Consider the following 21,520-nt stretch of genomic DNA (forward strand, 5'->3'; position numbering starts at 1 on the left):
TAAGGGTTTGGATTTAGCACAGCGATTTTGAATGCGATTTCCCAGCTGGGTAGCCAGGTGCTCTACGCTGTGAGTTCGAATCCAACCAATAAATTACTAAATTGTAAAAATGTTAGGATCAATCATAGTTAGGTAGGGACAGTGTTGAAACTATTTTGAGATGTAATAAAAGTACAATGATAATAAAATAAAAAAATAATAAATTTCCCTTTTATCCTATACTTAGTGACCCATAAGTACTTCAAATCTTGTTAGCGACACAGGCACAGGGAGACATAGACCGAAAGAGACACACAGGGTGGGGAGAACTGCTTAAAAGTGATGTGTAATATGTGTCACATCCCCACCTATTTTTGATATTCGGAGATCGTTGAACGTTCAAAAACAGGGCTTTCACAAACAATATATATATATATATATATATATATATATATATATATATATATATATATATATATATATATATATATATATTATATACATATATATATATATATATATATATATATATATATATTATATTATTTGTGTGTGTTTGTATGTATGTGTGTATGTATACAAAATATGTTGAATAATTCCACTCACAGCCAGCGATCGGAGATGACGCCTCTTCATGTCATACTAAAAATACTGCAGAGCAGGTTACGATCCTTATCTTCGGCGACCGAGTGAAATAAGACTGAACATTTAAAGCACAATCTTCCGCCCCATCTGGAACAGCCTGTGACTCACTGACTGTCTTGCATGACGTTTTTCCCCTGAACAGAGTTCAAAGGTCTGTTCGGATCAATGTTGCCCTGATTTGACATGGTGATGTAAACTGAACTTAGCTAATGAAAAGCGATAGAGGTCAACCCGGCCTGCACCAAAGCAATTATACTTATGCAGACGAGATGGGCAACAAACGAAAGCAAGGTGTATTTGAAATGTTCGGTTTTTGAGATTACAGGAGCCACCACATACTACCACTGCGATTTTTTTCCAGTTTGATTCACATGAATATGTGTTAAGATAATCTCATCAGCTGGGCAAGTTAGTTAAACAGACGTAGCATAAGATTCAGACAATTTACTTGAGATGGTGGCCATGGAATTTATTGATTTTCAGAATATGACCCCTCCTTGGTATTATTTGCATAATGACAAGCGGTGGATTGCCATCCTTGCATGAGGATGTGCTCATTAATAGGAAATCTCTGACATCACTCCCTGATAATGAACCTCCAAGTAGCTAAATATCCATTCCTCAAGGTAGCTGATAATGAAGAGCAACGAAACTGTGCAACTTCATTCGGTATTCTCAAATCTTATTTTGTCTGATATTGCCGAGTGACACTCAAGGGTGTTTATAAAATGCAGACTTTTAATACAGCTATTAGTAAACATCAAACTATAGCATCAATCGTTTTCAAAGAGACGCCGGGGTTCAACAGTGACAACTTAAAACATGCATGTCTACCTAACTAGCGAAATTTGAGCTCAATTCTGTCTTGTATGAAACAGGCCCTTGGCACTGTACAAGTGATTAAAAACCCCTGACATAAGGGCATGCTTGCCTAATTACTCATCACGCCAGTACGTCACAATATGCAAATATACTATCCATCAAAAGTTGTACATAAAAGTACTGCAAAAATTTTGAACGACAGCAGAACCCTGGGACGATTCTTCATCGAATCGTATAAATCGTTTGATGGATCGTGTCCAGGAAGGGAATTGTAATACCTGTCTGACTCAAAATTGTTGCAAAATTTCATTAACTTGATGGCGCAGGGGATAGAATTTGACGGGTCACTGGTTTTAAAGTTATTTGTCGATACAATGCTTTGAAACGTATTTGGCACTATTCCCGTTCTATTTCATTAAGAACTTCTTACCCGCCATGTAACTCCAAATTGGAGGCTATCTCTTTTAATCTGACTAGCTCATGCAGCTTTTGTATATGTACGGCTCTGGCAATCCTCTGAAACACTTGAACAGCTTCGTTTATCAGTTCTTCGATTCCTGTCTGTCTGAACTTTGACCGGTCAGGGATCAAACGGTTGCTGTGACATGAATTCGATGTTTATCCTTTTTAATCCTAAAAGTTTGACTCTGTTATTGATATTGATACAGTCAAACTCCAAAGTAGCTATTTAGATGTCATCTTAGTTATGTTCAAAACAGGCGGTTTTGGAATAAAGTGTCTCCAATTTATACTGATCGGCAAATAATTCGATTTCACTTTCTTAAAAAAAGCGCAAAATAAACACAAGGGTCACGAATGAATACGATAGATAATGCAGGAAATACTCTATTTGAACATTAATCAACAGAAAGTTACGGAGTAATTAAATGTCTCAGAGTTAAATGGCTAAAACCATTGCTGGTTGAACCGGTGTTTAATGATGAGCATGTGTTTTTAATTGTCACGTGCAACCCTCCGCATCAGAGATGCCATCTACAGTAAAGATGAATTTAGCCCAATTGATGAACGCTATCATGAAAGAGAATATGACTTTACTGGACCATGGTCTCTTACATATAGCCTACAATTTAAGGTAGCCATAGACACAAAAACACGTGAAGTCCAGTTCAAATTGCTTTATCATATTCTGTACACAAACTACGATCTTTACAGAAGAGGCATGGACCAATCACCGCATTGTTCATTCTGCCAAAACAGCAACGAGACACAAGATCATCTTTTCTGCACCTGTTAATTCACTGAGACCTTCTGGAATGAGTGTTTTCGCCTTTTTCGAGGAACCTCTCAGTTTGTTCACGAGACACAACTTAAAGGAAGTGCTCTTTGGTGTTGACGGTTACTCTTACATTCATAATCACTTGCTACTTTTAGCCAAAAGACACATCTATGCCATGAAAATGAAACAGAGTAAACCACTCTTTGCAGCTTTTATGTTGCAAGTGAAATTCAACTACCATCTAGAGTAGGAAATAGCTCTAGAAAAAGACAAATTAGAGAGGCACTGCAGCAAATGGATTTCAATTTTATACAATGACATATTGTAGATAACTCAGCAGTGTACTTCATTTTAACTTAAGTTACTGTTACTAAAGAAAATGTTATCAATAAAACCACTTAAATACAAGCGACCTAGCGGCCGATATAGCTCCGCGTGTTTATGTAGAGAATAACTATTTTTGACACATGTTGATGAAGAAGGAGGAAATCTTTGATAGCTCAATGCAGTGGCCAGAAAAAAGTGGCTAAAATAAGCTGCAAAAATACACAATTGAAGATTTCATCATACTTTGAATATATCACATCGGATCATCCCTAGGAACATGTCAACCAAAGCTATCTGATGAGTAGTGTTTTGAGAATAAAATTTTCTGACCAAAAATGGCAACAATTGCCCCCCCCCCCAAAATAAAAAATTGCAGATTTCATCATAATTTCAAAAGATCAAATTGAGTTCATCTATAGAAACCTGTATACCAAATTTCAAAGCTGTTAGACCAGTACTTTTTGAGAAACACATATTTTGACCAAAAATGGGAAAAATTGCCACAAAATTCAAAATTGCAGATTTCATCATTATTTCAATAAATATCATGTAGTTCATCTATGGAAACCTGTATACCAAATTTCAAAGCTATCAGATGAGCAGTTGTTGAAATACACATTTTTTGACCTAAAATTGCAAAAATTGCCCCAAAATACAAAATTACAGATTTCAGGAGAAATTAAATATATATTACTTAGCTCATCTGTAGGAACCTGTATACCAAATTTCAAAGCTATCAGACCAGTACTTTTTGAGAAACACGTTTTTTGACCAAAAATAGCAAAAATTGCCCCAAAATTACAAAATCGCAGATTTCATCATAATTTCTACAAATATCATTAAGGTGATCTGTAGAAACCTGTATACTAAATTGCAAAGCTATCAGATGAGTACTTTTGGAAATACACATTTTTTGACCAAAAATGGCAAAAATTGCCCCAAAAATACAAAATTGCAGATTTCATCATAATTTCAATACATATCATTTAGTTCATGTGTAGGAACCTCTATACCAAATTTCAAAGCTATCAGATGAGTAGTTTTGGCAATACACATTTTTTGACCAAAAATGGCAAAAATTGCCCAAAAATACAAAATTACAGATTTCATCAGAAATTCAATATATATTACTAAGTGCATCTATAGAAACCTGTATACCAAATTTCAGAACTATCAGACCAGTACTTTTTGAGAAATACATTTTTTGACCAAAAATGGCAAAAATTGCCTTAAAAATGCAAATTTGCATATTTCTTCACAATTTGAACAAATCTTAAATAGATCATCCCTAGGGACATATGTACCAAATTTCAAAGCTATCTGACCGGTAGTTTTGAAGAAGAAGATTTTTAAAGATTTTTTTACCAAAAATGACAAAAATTGCCTTAAAAATACAAATATGCAAATTTCACCACGATTTGAAGAAATCTGACTGAAGTCACCATAAGTAAACTGCATATTAATTTCAAAGCAATCGGACAAGCGGTTTGAGAAAAGAAGATTTTTTTACCAAAAACACCAAAAAATGCCCCAAAAATACAAATATGCAAATTTCACCACGATTTGAACAAACTTAAGTGAGGTCACCCCAAGTGAACCGCATATAAAATTTCAAAGCAATTGGACTTGCGGTTTCAGAGGAGAAGGCAATTGTTGACGGACGACGACGACGACGACGACGACGGACGACGGACGACGGACGACGGACGACGACGGACGACGACGGAAAATCAACCTATTTGATAAGCTCCGCGTCGCTGACAGCGGAGCTAACAAAAAAAAACTAATTTTTTAAATTTAAAAGTATCATGTCGAGATCATAAAGAATAGTTGAAACTCTGGGAACAACTGATAAGCCCGTCGCGAAGACCACAAAAATAAAACTTCTCTTGGCTCGACGTAACTTTTTTCTGTTAAAATTTCTTACGTATGGTGTACGCGATGACGATTACAGGCGCAAAAGGCATCGTAGGTTGAGTGTATAGAGCCCTAGGTTTGACATTTGCTCGTCTCTAGTCGATCGTTTATTTCCATACCCTGCTAATTTATTAGTTTGACCACTACAAGATTCCGCGCTTCATGCTTCAAAGACGCGCGGTGTTCTGTAATCCTGAGTTACCGAGCCCCGACAAGGCGGCCATCTATCGTAATCGAAATCACTTATTCATCGTGATTTGGCGAGAACTTCGTTAATGGCCAGTGGCAGCATGGACTGGCCGAACTCAACGCCATTGTCACTCAGACAAAACGGAGAAATATGTGTGAGATTAGAATTTTATAGACCGGAGAAGTTTGGCCATATCTACTGACGTGAGTTGTTTCCCAGCGCGTCTTAAAACTAATGACGATTCATGATTTTGGTAGCTGAAACACTATAAAAGCAGTGATGAAGATATTATAAGGTATGCACAGCACATCTTATAGTTTCTGTGTCAACATGAGAGTTGAATCTTACGACTTGCTGGCATAAGCTAAAGCTCTTTACAGTTCACCAAACAATCTAAAACACAAGGCTTTTTCAACGATGTCAGGCGATGGTGAAAGTTATAAATAGCCCGGTCCTGTGAACACACTGATGTTTATCTGCATGGACGCTGCATGTATAGGAAATTTAATTTTGTGTAAGTAACAAAACTATGAGTAGATAATGTTCTTGTAGCAAAACCTATATGAAGGGAGCAATTCTCGCTCCAGACACATTTCTTTTGAAACTAATTACAAAGTGATACCGAGACCAAGTAGAAGATCGTCGGTCATGTACATGATCTATGTCTTTGTAGAAATAATTCCAGCTCGAGAGGAAGTGCTCCGTGTACCCGGATTCTTTACCATGTCATATTCAATAAAAAGCGACCTAACGGCCGATATAGCTCCGCTGTGTTTATGTAAAGAATAACTATTTTTTGACACATGTTGATGAAGAAGGTGGAAATCTTTGATAGCTCATTTCAGTGGCCAGAAAAAAGTGACTAAAATAGCTGCAAAAATACACAATTGAAGATTTCATCATAATTTGAATATATCACATTGGATCATCCCGAAGAACATGTCAACCTAAGCTATCTGACGAGTAGTTTTTTTGAGAATGAAATTTTCTGACCAAAAATGGCAAAAATTACCCCCAAAAATAAAAATTGCAGATTTCACCATAATTTCAATATATCATTTATTAAAATAATCCCTTGGAAACCTTATACCAAATATCAAAGCTATCAAACTTGCAGATTTTGAGAAACAAATTTATGACCAAAAATGGCAAAAATTGCCCCAAAAATAAAAATTGCAGATTTCACCATAATTTCAATATATCATATATTAAAATAATCCCTTGGAAACTTATACCAAATATCAAAGCAATCGGACTTGCAGATTTCGAGAAACAAATTTATGACCAAAAATGGCAAAAACTGCCCCAAAATACAATATTGCAGATTTCGTCATAATTTCAATATATCATATTTAGAATATTTGTAGGAACCTTCATATCGAATTTCAAAGCTATCAGACAAGTAGTTTTGGAGATTTACATTTTTTGACAAAAAATGGAAAAAATTTCCCAAAAAGTACAAAATTGCAGATTTAATCAGAAATTCAATAAAGTTCATTTGTAGAAACCTGTATACCAAATTTCAAAGCTATCAGACTAGACCAGTACTTTTTGAGAAACACATTTTTTGACCAAAATGGCAAAAATTGAAAATATTTGAAAAAATCTGAAATAGATCATCCCTAGAGACCTATATACCAAATGTTAAAACTATCTGACCAGTAGTTTTCAAGAAGAAGATTTTAAAAGATTTTTTGACCAAAAACGACAAAAATTGCCTTAAAAATACAAATACTCAAATTTCACCACGATTTGAACAAATCTAAATGAAGTCACCCTAAGTAAACTGCAAATCATATTTCAAAGCAATCGGACAAGCGGTTTTAGAGAAGAAGATTTTTTTACCAAAAACAGCAAAAAATGCCCCAAAAAACAAATATGCACATTTCACCACGATTTGAACAATTTTAAGTGAGGTCACCCCAATTGAACTGCATATGAAATTTCAAAGCAATCGGACTTGCGGTTTCAGAGGAGAACGCAATTGTTGACGGACGACGACGACGGACGACGACGGAAAATCAACCTATTTGATAAACTCCACGTCTCTGACAGCGAAGCTAAAGAAAACGGTTGAATCATGACATATAGATTATATGCATCGAAAAGAATGTGAACCCTTTACAACTAAACCAACTGATGGAAGCAACATCAGCATTGCATGTAAAAAACCCCTAAATATTGTAGTACCACAAAAGACATATGAAAATGATGAACCATCCAAGTAAATTTGCCTAACATAAATCATGTTTTATGACAGCTGGCATTGTACGTGCACATTAAGAACAATTAAAGAATGCGCTGCTGTTTGGTTAGAAGCTGTCGTTTCATATAATGCTTTCCTTTACTCAGCTATTCAGTGTCCGTTATAGTCACAAGTCTGGTCGGAGCACATCATTAAAGATGTGGACGTTAAACTACAAGTTAAGTACGAGATTCGCGTTATTAGAATGTTGTGTTATAACGCTTACATAAGTCCGTTTTACCAGATTGATAACCAATTTATATCTCGACCTTGCTGGAGTTTTAAGACCAACTTTGGTAATAAAGATCAGTACGAAAAAGTAACAAAGAATCTATTCGACGTTTTGGATTTGTTTAGGTGATGTTTTCAATTTTCCTTTATTAGAATGTTCAACGATCATACCACGAGCTAACTTAACAACAGCGAACTCGTTGAAAAGAAAATTACTCGGATAATGGGGAATGTGATTTTTATTCGGTCATTTATGACATTTTATTTTCAGTCTTGACATCTGCTAAATTTAGTTCTCTTTACAGACGATGCGTGTGTCAACGTTTTTCTCAATACTTGATGCCATGCTTCATCACCTCACATTCCGATCGTTCAAAATTTAACGATCCAATCATTTTTTACCTTTGAAATCACTTGAAAGCTATTCTTAAGTAAATAATCTAACTTGTACAATTCTCACCATTACCACTCTCTTCTCTCTCACTATAATTATTGTCATCGTCATCACCGACAACAACAATGACATTTACTATGATTAAAATTATCATTATCCTTGCCATTATAAACGCAATCTTACTCATGTTTCTCATGTGATCAAGCGCAGTTCGCCTCTGAAATAAGCTGTGACGCGGAAGAGTGTGTACAGGATAATAATTGTGAATCCATAATATAAGCTGTCTTCCGTCATACATGCAAAATCAAAGCGAACTTGACGTGACGTCTTTCATATTCACGTTCTCCATTTCCTGAGAATGACAAGAGTCTTAAACTGTGCCACGATTGACGGCATTTGTACGTCAAGGACGGAAACTGATACACAAAGCACCTGACTTTGTACCACGTGTTCAACCTTTACTTTCACTTCCTTGCGCTGATGATCAGTATATGTCAAAGGCATATCACGCAATACTTCAGAATGTGTTAAGAGGGTTCACCTAGTACATTTTCAGTAAATGATAGACGGTCCATTTTTTCACTTTTTAAAGCTCAGTAAGAGGTTCTTCTTTCCTGTCACAATACCCAATGACTAAGTACTACATCTAATTTTTCATAGAGATTATTCATGGTAATGTGTGCCATTATATTAATTGCTATGCATTCATGCAATTATTTTAAATGAATGTAGTGATGAGTTGCGCAGTCCGCAGCTATTGTGGTCCCGAAGTCATACAGGTAATTACACAGAAGCTGGAAATAGCTGGAATTAACAGTCTTCATTAAGCTCAACTATTTTCCACTATTAATTCACACGCATGAATAATTCATGATATTTTTAGCATCATTGAAATATCTCGCCAGGATTTCTCTCATTTTTAGATGACTGACTGCAGTCAACAAACACTTTCAGGAAACGACATGTACCATTTTGTCATGCAGCTACCTGACAAAATTTCCTAATATGCAAACTGTTATGGGAGTAAGTGTAAGATTCTGGAAGCTATCATGCTACTTTGTTTCATTAGAAAATCTATTTTAGGGTTCCAGAAGTTGAAACCATTTTAAGTGTCGCGACGTTGAAGAAAATTCCGATAGTGCAATACTGAGTGCAATACTCAGAACTCTTTGCCTGAGATGAACGAAAATTACCGAGTGCAAAGAGGTCCCTGCCTTGGTGTTCTTAAAATGTGTCGAGATATCATCAAAAATGACAAGCGACATTTGATGATTCAAAAACTTTGGCATTTATTACACTTGGTGTTCTTGAAGTCAGATTGGCGAATACACGAGGAGCAACATTAATTTGCGAAATCGTTCCTTTCATTTGCGACTTTTTTCGTCAATTCGCAATTGGGCTATGATTATCTAACCACTGACACACCATTAATTTCAAAGTGAAAAAAGCATAGTGCAAAATTGCCATGCCAACCGATGACATAACTTCTAATAAAGTGGGCACAATAAATGATTAAAGAAGTGGGCTATGTATATATACGTATTTACGATTTGTCACAAGAGGGCGCTCCGTAATGTTTTTGACCCGAGGTTTGATCTCCGCTCTGCATTGTGCATATGTCAAAGCATAACTTTTGTAATTGCCTGTTTAATATTGTTTCAAATGCTGTAAATTTTGCGATCCGATTCGAACTCACAATGTATGACACCCAGTCACCTAGCGAAGACATCGCAGTCAAAACTATTCGGCCAAATCCACCACACTTAAGAGAGAGGTTCAATAACCGAGCTAAGTTTGACATTTTGAAGTGTTTAAATTTTGCTCAGACTTTCCATAAAAAGAAGTTTTAAACCATTCCCGTTCGTTATCAAGAATAAAGACCAGGGGTCCCAGTGCAAAATTTGGTACTAGAGAAGCAAAAATACCCAACATTAACCAACACTTACAATTCAAAATGGCCGCCATCCCTGTGTTCACCCTATGGAGGAAAATAAAATTTTCGACTTTCACAAAAATAAGCCGGTGAGCTTCACAATAATTCCCCTAAAGTGTTAGACAAAGATGGCATTGTAAAAGTTTGAGGGTCATGAAATCTGTTCCCAGGACACACTCCACCTTTCAGTTCGTGAAAATTTATACTGTTTCTCTGTTGAATGTAATACAAGTATTTAAAATCTCAAGGTTTCGAGTTAACGATTTTTGTGATAACTATCTTATCGCGTGTACTGAATATGATATGGGTATCATATTTAGATAGGAAAAATGTTGCTATGGAAACAAACGTGCTTTCAGGAGTAACCCTATCGATGTCTATCGACCCTGTGAATTAGAAGAAAAATCTGAGATTTTCATAACCGATGTCGAGCCCCTTCTTTGTTCAGATCGTTTCCAGTCTAGATATCAAATTATTAAATATTTGATTGTGACCTTGCAGCACATGTGCACACGATCTGGGTGATCAACTTGGTTGATAAGGAGTTCTTGAACAAGAATATTACAACAAATGATATCATAGCGCAGTAATTATGTCTTCACCTTACTGTTTGACAATTTAAAGAAGGGAAAATGCGCAACTGCCTGATGTGAAAGGAGTTCAGAGGCAGATACGTTGAATGGTAGATGGAAATTATTTAAATTAAAAAAAGGACGTTACTTGAGTTTCCGACACACAGAGGCTAAACGCGAAGTGATATAGATGCAAGTCACAACGGTTGAGTCGACAAATGTGGCTTGAGGCGTCTCCAAAGATTTACGAGAGAATAAAAACCTTTGGGACTGCCGCTGATCGCGCTCGCATAGGCATTCACAAAGACAGAATCAACCAAGAACATCGCAATATCGTTCAGTATGGCTAGCTATAGAGAGACGGCTTCATCATCAAAGTCAGCCGGGTTTTTTTTCCATTCTTTGCACATTGTGCGCAGTGTAAATTTATAACAACATGTAACGCGTGCCATTCATGAGGTCGTCGCTATCTGATCAGAAATTGCAGCGGACATTAATGATAGCGGACAGGCCGAACACGTCATGTTTAAACGTAAATGGAAGGACTTGGAAGTGGTACAATTTCTGCTGGACACTCGCGTTTCGCTATATGTTTAGCTGTAACAAATCGTGTTTATTGGAGATAATCAAGGATTATGCATGTACAATTTTAATCACGGTATTTACATTATAATTCCACACATGTTTGGATGAACAAAGCAATGCCTATATTATCGTTTGTACTCGTTTCAAACCTACACACACATTTTGAACAACCGCAAGGGAGTGTCCAGATATTTACTTCGGTTGGGGGGGGGGGGGGGCGAGGATTTTCAGGGGCCATCAATTTACCGCTGAAGAAATCTAGGGGGTCATAGAAAAAAAAAACACCAGTCATTTTTGGAGGGATGGAGAAATAAAAAAATAGATTACAATGCAACACAAAAGCACACTTGCAATTTCACCACTTCTCAATGTAATCTGTTCTCATACATGTGCAGCAATTGTTTCTCTGTCACTATTACTGTTATCGAAAATACTTTCTCAGTCGACAGTTTCACTGCCGCTTTCGTTCCAAAGAATTCCTATAACACTTCATCAGAGTCACCCACTGTCCGTTTCTGACCCATCTGTTATTTCAGCGCAGAATGTAGACCAACAGCGATGACTGGCTGTCTCAAAACTTGACACTGATTCTATAGATAATGACAGCCTGTCCTTCTTACAGTGAACCCAACAGTGTCAAAGGTCACACGGACGGTATGGTTGTTAAAAGTGAATAGGGTGTTGTAGAGGACTCGATTAGGTTCTGGGAAATTAATTATCAGGGGTTACCTGAGAAACTGTAGCCCAGGTGTTAAAAAACTGTAGCCTTGACGCCCTATGCCTTTATTCAAGGAATTTTCACTGGGATTTCATTTTTTGATGGGACAAAGTCTTTCACCTTTTTTCATCAAAATATTTTCTCGCAAAAAGTGACTGTTTCTGCCATTCTACTCTTTTTGTACCAGAATGAAACAATTGTAACAATCTGATGATCTGATTGTTCAACACCTTTTCAAAAAAATAACATTTGGCTTGGCTTTCCAATCTTTTATCATTCACGTAGAGCATTGTGAGCAACACTGGAACATACCATGATTTTGCAAATGAATTTAACTTGACATCGCCTGACCGTCTGACTAAAAAATTAATACAAAATTTTCCCGGACTTACCAAAGAAACCTTGTAGAGCTTAGGTTAAAGGTATACTGTCACCTGTTCCAATTTTGCCACAGTTACCATGCAAAGAGAAATTCTAACCAATCACAGATTTTAAGGGGGTGGCCGCTTTTTGAAAACAGCGCCCTCACACGGGCATTTTGAATACCAAGGAACATCCCTTTGACCATATATGGGCATTTTTAGATTACAGATGACTGTATACCTTTAAACTAAAACCTTTCTGAATGCAGCATGTTATTCCATTGAAATATCACTAAATTTGCAGAAACTGAGTAAAATACTTCACGGCTGGTATACCTGTCTCATCAAACACAGGGATAATGACTGGACTTCGCTCTCAAATGTCCGCCAACAACTACCGTTTGTACCCGCCACAAATTTCAGATATGGAACTGCACAGCATGTAGAGCTTCTTTGATACACGTTTTTCATCTCGGCTATGATTTATTAAGCTCGGTTACCCCTAATTATGACAGTGGGATATGAAAGTTGTTATTTTAACCGTACACAGCATGACAATGGTAAACTGCTATTATAATACTATACCGAAAAACAGCTGAGCTCTCAGCAACTTTGGTTCTTTAATTATGTATGCAATGATCGCTTTTAGCGCTTTTGTTACATGTTTTTCTTCAGTTTCTTTCCTCCCCTGAGTTATGTTGAAATTCCCAATTTGCTGAAAGATTGATTCGACAAATAGAAGACAGATGCAAGGTGATGGATATAACCAAAATGAACAATACCTATGACAAATGTTTGTTATATCTTTGTTTATGAAAATGACAGTAATTTTTTGTTCCAAAGTTTGATGAAGTTATCAGATTGTGAATGTATGAATGCGTGTTAAGGGGAGAGGATATGTAAAAACAATAATTTTAAGGAGTCGGATACGTTTTTGCCGTAATTTCATGGGAGGATAAAAAAGCACTTGGAAACTAGAAAATCCTCCGTGCCCCCCCCCCTTGAAGTAAAGTCAGGACACTCCCTCATAAGCTTATGTATTACAGTCGACAAGTATTCCTCCGTCAAAGATAACATCAAAGACAAGAGTTTGTTTTAAGTCCATTTATAATTATTTGTGTACCTTCGTGTATGCAATGTTCGATAGAAGCATAAATAGGGTCTCTACTTCTGTGATAACTTGTATGACACCATGTGACCTTCTATTCAGGAGTAAGCCACACTTAGGGACTGGTCAGTTTCTTCTGCCGGTGGTAGGATCCATTGGGTCACCCTGTTTTGACTTTGGTATCGGGGGATCATTGTGTTTTTGAAACGCTCAATGAGGGTGTCAGTGTGTACGAGCCCATAATTACATAAAATGCATCATACCAGCCACGAACTGCATCATTCAGTTACAGTTTTCGGCGTGCCCTTCAGATGCGTAACTTTAATATATCAGAGTTGCAAATAGAAAGTCTGTTTCCCAAAACGTACTCATCATCATGTAATCTGCAGTTCATATACAGAGGCTGAGCAAGACAAAAACCTGATCCTTTCTGTTTTTTGTATGAGAACTCAGTATGATAAAGCAAAATGCGCTAATATTTCATAGTACATTGATACAGTGACATATTTTACGAATAGAAAAATAACAAGATATTATTCGTTGTCATTGATGCAACTACCTTACTTCCTGTGACATATTTTCAATGGAAAGGGGTTTTTTCGTGAGTAAAATGACAGTTTACAATAGGCAGATTTTGTCATTATTAGCTGTGCTTTTATTATTTCAACGTTTAAACAAAAGGTCTTCCAAGAGTACAAGGACAACTATTAAAGTACAGTTACAGACACATAATGATTTCTCACTGAAAATTGACTTATATTTCTAAATTATTATGAAAACACAGAATTTAACTGGTATTGACTTAGTTCTGATTATGCACAGAAAATGCGATAGAAATTCACAGTTTAATCAAAATACTGTATCCCCTTAAAATTGAAAATTTGAAATTCCTACACTATAACTGATAACAATTTCACCAAAACAGAATGACAGAATTTTAAACATAACTTTTAAATATTACCTTTTTACTTTTGCCTCTAGGAGGGGTCATCTTTTCGAAAGTTAGAATTGGGGGCGGGGGTTAGCCTGTTGGTGTTTTTTCGAAGAGGTGTCAGCCACTTTTTGATGTCCGCAAAAATAATACACCGCCCCTAGGCATAAGATACTGACCTGTCCCTTGTTCTAATGCACTTATTATCACCAGCAAAATGGTTTACTTTAAAGCTAAACCTTGTTGTAATACTGAATTTCGTTAAGTAGTAATATGATTTGCTTAGGCTTGCTGCAATTTTTGGAATTGGAAAAATACTTATACAGAGTATAGATTTAATTTCCATATCCACGTAGATCTATACGAAGATCAGCCTTCTTGGAAAGACAGAATTTTCGGTAACGTATCCAAATCTAGTTCAAAAATCCAAACCTAAAACTTGTTGTTCTGTACTCAAAAGCAAATCACGCGAGATTAGGAAGACGGTACAGAGTCGTGCGTGATTTCAATGACGTCATGCAATTCAAAATGGCTGATACATTTACGCTACGGAAAAATAAATAGACGTCACAGAGGCATTGGATTTCATGTACTCCATACTGGGAAACTTATTCTCGTTTACTTTGGTTGACTTAATAGCTTTATTCAGACCTGTCTACAGTATTTCAGAAGGGAAAGTTAGAGAAACACACTATGTTGCGGACCTAAGCTGGAAATCTTCAAATGCATTCCATCTTGTGAGAATTCTCTGATGAAAACCATTATGTGAACCAGAAAGTGAACTTAGGACATTCGATGTAATTTCACTGCTTCCTTAAACTCATACCTTTCCAACATTACGACGCGAAATGTTCTTATCACACGGCCCGGAAGTATAGACAGCTTCAAATAAAGTAGTCCGGGGATTTCATAGAGTGTCTGACACAAAGGCGTTTCACAGAATGGCTTCTGACGCGCTAGGAACTATGGGAATGATATCATTCAAAAAAGAATCCGCGGACTAATAATATAGAAAAGGCCACCTGAGCAAAGGAAACTAGTTCGTCGGTTATCAGGAAATTACGACAACCAATGAATGCGTGGACCTAGAAGTTTTTTCACAATTTCCGATTAGGTAAGGTAACACGAGATATAATATTTCTGAGCTTTCACTGCTCACTCATAGTGCCCCATACATATTTGACATTATCATGCAGTGGCGTTCACGTAAGCGTGCAGAACAGGTCTCGAGTTAACACAAACGTGACATCTCGATATATTGCCCACTTAAAACAAACCAAAGTGCCTGTATAAAGACGAAAATTGTAAACGTACTGCACTCTCGAGAGCCTTCATTTCAGAAGTTATTGAACAATTAAATCTTATCTTATGTATTATTTATAGCTACATGAGGGTTCAGCTGTGAATGCATTTAAAACATTTAGAGCTTTCAAATCTTACGAAAGGTCAAGGGTGAAGAGGAGAAATTTATCACGTTATGTTCGGCGCTCTAATCAGATGTGTAATTTGTGTATATCCGAGATTTTTTTGTAAATTATATCGTAATAAATGCATTTGTCGTGTATCAATATGTACAATAATGGCATTCAATGAAAGTTTAATATTTACGAAAGGCGCCTGCCTTCGTCCATCGCGCAACGTACATGATTGTCATCAGTATTTAAGTATAATTTTACGAAAAATAAAAGCAACCTGAGCTCGAGTTCCTGAGCGAATACAAATCTGTGGAAAATAGAGCCAAAGGCAAGGACAATAAGATAGAGCCTTGACGAATTCAATTCTGACGGGAAATGAAAATGAAAGGACACGGGAAAAAAGGGACAGTTGGAGACGCTTAATTTCCTCCAAAATATTCCCATCAGCGAAGATAATTGAAAGAAAAAAATATTTTGTCATGGAATGTTCCGGACATTCACTCGCTGTTTAATAGAAAACTGAAAGTAGTAACATCCGGCGAAACCTCGAAACAAATACACGAACTTCCGCCCTCTAATTTCTACTTGAAGGGGGCATCGCGAAAACGCCCCTCCAAGGCGAAGCGCGCCGTCACCATGTCTACTCGCACGACCCGGGGAGATAAATCATGGGAACCGGTTGCCATGGCAACGATTCAGCCAATGAAGTTTGATAGGATCTGGGTCCATGTTTTATGAATTGCGAGATATTACCGTGAGAAATCATTTAAATGGGGTTGGCTTGACAGGTAAATTAGTTCATCTCTTGTAGTCGTCACGGCGGCGCTGGGGTGAGGCTGTTATGTCGGTTGAAGACTGCCAACAAAAAAAGACTTTTTGTGTTGGCGAAATCAAATATAGTCACGGAGTCCACAATCCTTTGCTAAGCGCGACGTATATACACTGTGTAAAGGCAGCTTTCGCCCCAGGTGGCAACTGTATGGTAGTCCATGTTAGAGTTCAATATACAAATATTTTCGAATCTGCTCCGGTTGCTGAAGACAAAGCAGGCCTGTGGCCTCGATGGAACGGCTCAATACAGTAGATACTAAGCGCCTTTGTATGATTTTCACAATATTGTCATCGATTTGCGGTATGATTTTCTTTTCAAAATAAACACAGCAAAGGATGTAATTAGTAGGCTGTCTCTCTAGCACGAATCCGGTTATTACGGCACAAATCTCGTTGAATATATTTAACCAATGTCGTTTTGTGTTTCGTTATCGTCACATTGCTGCCTACAAAAGTAGCGTCAAGAGGGGGGATACTCTGTATAGTACAACAGCCGTGAAACTTCGAACATTCGCAAGGCGTACGGCAGCAATCTTGTGTGTTTTGGCGTGAACCCTATTATGCGCCCCTAAGTCATGCATTTTTATGATTGGGTCTGAAAACATCTGACAGCTAAGCAACGCCAACTGAATGCAAAATGCGATGCCTAGCTTGAATTGCCCCGATAGCTGGCTTTGCTCAATTAGCGAGTGTGAATCCAGCTCTGTAATTCGCCCCCCTGTTCAACGCCAATGGAACGCACGGCTGGTATCGAAGATCAGATGAAGATGCGAGATAAAAATAAAGCCAATATCATGGCGGCATCCGTCTAGTCTGCCCTAAACGGATACAATGAACAGATGGCATATGGAATTCGGGTCGCGAAACAGATTTTAGCAAGGCAAGTCGATGAAAAAGCAAAACATACCGACAAACGTCGACAAAATGGCCATAATCAGTTGAAAGGGGAATTTTAGTGAGCTGGCAAGCAAATGTCTTGATGTTTTTTTTTAATTCACTAGTTTGCTTGAGATGTGCCGTGGGATATTCACTCGCAATCTGAACAGATGAACCACACAACCTTTCAATCGGCGGAGGTGAGTGCGAGGGTCAGAGCCAAACGTGATGACAAAGATGCAATTAAAAGTGAAAGAAAGTGAAAATAGCTGCGTACATTCTTTCGTCAATAATCTCTGGGTCGAAAATCACACCGCAAATTGACAATAAAATACTGAAAATATGAAGACGTTTTCGCCCGTAATTCCACGATTTGTCCTTTATATACTACGTTATTACACGTTTTGCGGTCAATCGATATACAACAAGAGAGAGTGGAGGGAGGAGAGAACTCAGTGCCCCACTGTGTAAAATTACATGTATTTGCCTTACCCTTTTTAAGTTCCGCGTGGAGTATTTCAGCTTCATAATTGATCAGAAAGCACGTTTCCCGTGAACCAGCCGCCTTCATTTCACGCCAAGGTTATACCCACGAAACAAACATTCCATGTTGGCGTTGCAAGCACAGCCTCGTCGGAACAACTCTCTATGTCCTCCGATACGCTGTGTGTGGAAAGTGAAATAATACCATGATTGGTGAAAAGATAGACTGTTCTCTCCTGTCCCGTTGGCTGATAACAGTCGCGAGTACCTCTTGATTAGGACAAATTAATGCGCTCAACAGGCGCCGTGCATAATTTATGAAGGAGCGTCGATTTCTATAACTAAGCCTTGTGCATGTATCGTAAATAAAAAGAGCGGTCCCACTCACGGAAAGGTATAACAGTTTTGCCAACATCGCTTCCGGGACAGGATCACGTGTGCGAGAGATTGCACTCTGGAAATGGAATTATCCCGCATTCCACCACAGTTATATTACAAGTAAACTCAGCCTGACGTTATGTAATAATATAAAAGTTGCTAAATTTAACATTTTCGCGATCTGTTTTCAATCGGGTGAATGGCCCTGTGCTCACATGATAACATGTCGTATCTGCAGCTACATCATTCTATGATACTAAATATCCTCATACTTATACTTTGATGAGTAGTAGAATAAAAAAATTAAAAAAATCAAATTCGGGCAAGTAAGTGTTAACCTGCAGTATTGTGCCTATGTTATACGAATTGTATGAGTCCCTAGCAAGGGATATGATTGCAAAAATCAATTCAAATATGAAACCGATAAGAAAGGGTAACAGAAGATCATAAAAATATTACTCTTATCTTTCGTATTATCATCAAAGAGAGCCTATACCCTCCGTAACCGTCAATGTTACCGAATTGTACTCCCCCTCCATCCGCCAAATATCCGAGTTGCTATAAATGACTGTGTGGAAGTGCCGAGGTTTGGCATTCCATATTCCATAAAATGCATTTTAATTATCAGATTACCTGTGTTCGCTGAATTGGAAGTAATAACACCACCAACGGTCGTGTTCTGTTTATTTTAATTCATGTAAATAATTCTGGCCTAACAAGTCACGTGGGTGCAATTTTCCTCTCAGAAGTAATTCACTTTTAAATAGACCATTAATCATTATGTCGTTTACGAAAGTATCGCAAAACATACCTTCTGCTCCCATTTGGCAAAGCTAAGACAGCCTATGCGGTGTTTTTTATCGCACGCACTTTAAATGTTTCTTGTCGAATCACAACGATGTAATAAAATACAGGTTCGCCAAAAAATGGCGTTGTAAAAAGAACTATTTGCGACGTGTAGGTTGACAGATTTTGACAATATGCACAGAGTGTGCTGTGCCACAGAGGTCAAATTTTGATATAATAATACAAGCGAGGTAAAGAAAGGAAGCAAAATCGACGTCATAGAGAGGCTCGTCGGATTGGCGGTATTCACGGAGAAGAATGTGATTACATGCCGGATTAAAAAAGGCGGAAGCATATAGAACAGCTACAATGGGCAAAATGTAGAACACGACCAAACGATGATAGAATGGTTTATAGTGAATATAAGAAGTTAGAATTGCTTGATAGGGGAGAAATTCTATTGAATTTTTTTATTGGCAATGGGTACGTAGGTCAATTTGAACAGCCATCGTAGGTCAGTGAATTTGGAGCATTTTTGAAACGCAGTTTTGCGCGAATTCATAGGTCTGTTTGCATAGCCTGAGAGAAAGGCTAATCGTTTACTTACTTGTGGTGTTGTCTGCTACAGAATCGCGATGCATAGTGACGTTATTCTTTGAAAATCCCGCCGACTTGGCCAGAACTGTGCCTGGTAACAAGATGTCTTTGCCTAGCTAAATCCTAACATCAATTACACTCTTCTTCTGTATTGTGTTGTGGTTGTGGCTAGGTCGACATCTTATGAAGATAGGAAACTGATTGTAGTGTATAGTTGTAAGGGTGGTGTGATAGATGCTGCTTCACCACATCTCGACACTGCGGATATTACACTCGTCCCGAAACCGGAGGCAAAGCCAACCCTACGGGCTTGATGATTTTAATGCTGGCGACGCTGTTGATCGTGGTGATGATGATAGTGATGATGGCAGTGATGACGATGATGAAGATGATGTTATGATGGTGTTGGTGGTGGTGGTGGTGATGAAGACGGCAGTGTTGATGGATGCTGGTTGTGGAGATGATGATAGTAGCACCGAAACGCCAGAGTCGCTGTTCACCTTTGTGACATCGGCAGTGACGTGATCGGTGGGCCCTGTTATCCGGCGAGAACGCACGAATTAATCTTCACCGAGAATACCTGAGATGCCTTACCTATGCCGCGCGACTTGCCGGAAGCAGATCAGCATGCATGATCCTAAAATGACTCCTCGCCTTCACGGTCAACCTCGTTCACAGTATCAATTTACACAGCACTCACGCTGTGAATCACATCCTCGAACGAGTGCCTCAATCTCCTACCTGTAACCGTATGTATCGATAAGCAACTGTCTATTTAACCTTTGAATTCCGATCATACACACGATCTGATGGGCATTTTACATCACTAACAAAAATGCCGAGTTCTAATCCCGCGGACTTGTTCAACAGAAAAGCAAACCTACCCTGCTTGCTCCTTTAAATCTCGCGGGACAGTCACACATTGATTTATATTATTGTAATGTTTCCACATCAGGGAATGGAATTTTTTTCCATGGGTTAGCCTTGAACCGGAACGCCCAGGTTAATCTGAAACATTTCCATTTTCCACCATGTGGTTGAATACAAATTGGATCTTCCAGGTCTCGGGACATCTAGAGAATAAGAATTATCACATTTTTATGCAATGATGAGGATCACTTTAGAAAAAGCCAAGATGCTCAATTTGCCAACGTGGTACAATGGTAGTAATAAATTGCTTGTGGTTGTCAAGTTGGAGACACGCTATTACGCTTGCAAAAATGCGTGACCTGTTGTAAAGAAAACGCGCGAGGAAACCGTCAGTGAACTACTGGAATATGTTGTGTTGAGGAGACTATCTGTCAAAATGGCCGAGTTGAAATATTTAGGCAAACAACAGTTACTCCATGTTAATTCAGCGTTTAGATGGTGTCACCGGCTGCTCAGAAAATGTTCGCCCTTTCAGTGACGGATTACTACATTACCCTTTTATTTTTCCTTTTCAATCACTTTTTTTATCTTGACAGAACATCCCCGTTACTGTGACAACGGCTAAGTAGTTGAGTGTTCAAGTGAGTTCTTGAAGCGCGTGGGCGATTGTCATGAGCAAGACCAAGTTCAACTAACGGTTGTCTTATTCTTTGGGTGTGTTAAATCTGGTGTCCACAATTTTGACAGCAAAGTAAAAAATATTTTGGCATTTTTTGTGTAACCTACTGCATACCATATCTCAATTTTCAAGGAAATAATAAAGAAATTTAAAAGGGATCAGTTGACGCAACACTAAAGGCTGTGCACTGCATGTCTATTTATAGAATCGACATTAAGTCAATGTTTATTACTGATTGCTCTTTATGTAAATTTCACTCAAATAAGCAAATGCGTGTGACCCAGGCCACCGATTAGATGTGGAAAACTGTTTTTTTCTAAGAAATGATATCCTCGTGTTGTCGTGATATAGACTCGCTATTAAAAACGCCGTTGTAACACCACAGAAGCACAACACGCCGTCAAAGAGA

At 37.9% G+C, this 21,520-nt stretch overlaps 1 protein-coding gene across 2 annotated transcripts in view; it reads right to left on the minus strand.

Moving 5' to 3' along the window:
* LOC139149640 (bestrophin-3-like) overlaps window positions 1–20,215 on the minus strand; it is a 50,781-nt gene extending 30,566 nt beyond the window's left edge. The window contains exons 1-2 of one of the 2 annotated variants that reach the window (XM_070721478.1): window positions 20,157–20,215; window positions 17,811–17,981 (exon numbers count right to left, since the gene is read on the minus strand). In XM_070721478.1, the coding sequence (XP_070577579.1) occupies window positions 17,811–17,846 (36 nt within the window). In that variant the 5' untranslated portion in view covers window positions 17,847–17,981; window positions 20,157–20,215. Of the gene's footprint in view, window positions 1–17,810; window positions 17,982–19,572 lie in introns of both variants that reach the window. The other variant, XM_070721477.1, reaches the window with a different exon arrangement.
* Between the last annotated feature and the right edge of the window lie 1,305 nt (window positions 20,216–21,520).

Source organism: Ptychodera flava, chromosome 14 (assembly GCF_041260155.1).
Source record: "Ptychodera flava strain L36383 chromosome 14, AS_Pfla_20210202, whole genome shotgun sequence".
Taxonomy (NCBI): domain Eukaryota; kingdom Metazoa; phylum Hemichordata; class Enteropneusta; family Ptychoderidae; genus Ptychodera; species Ptychodera flava.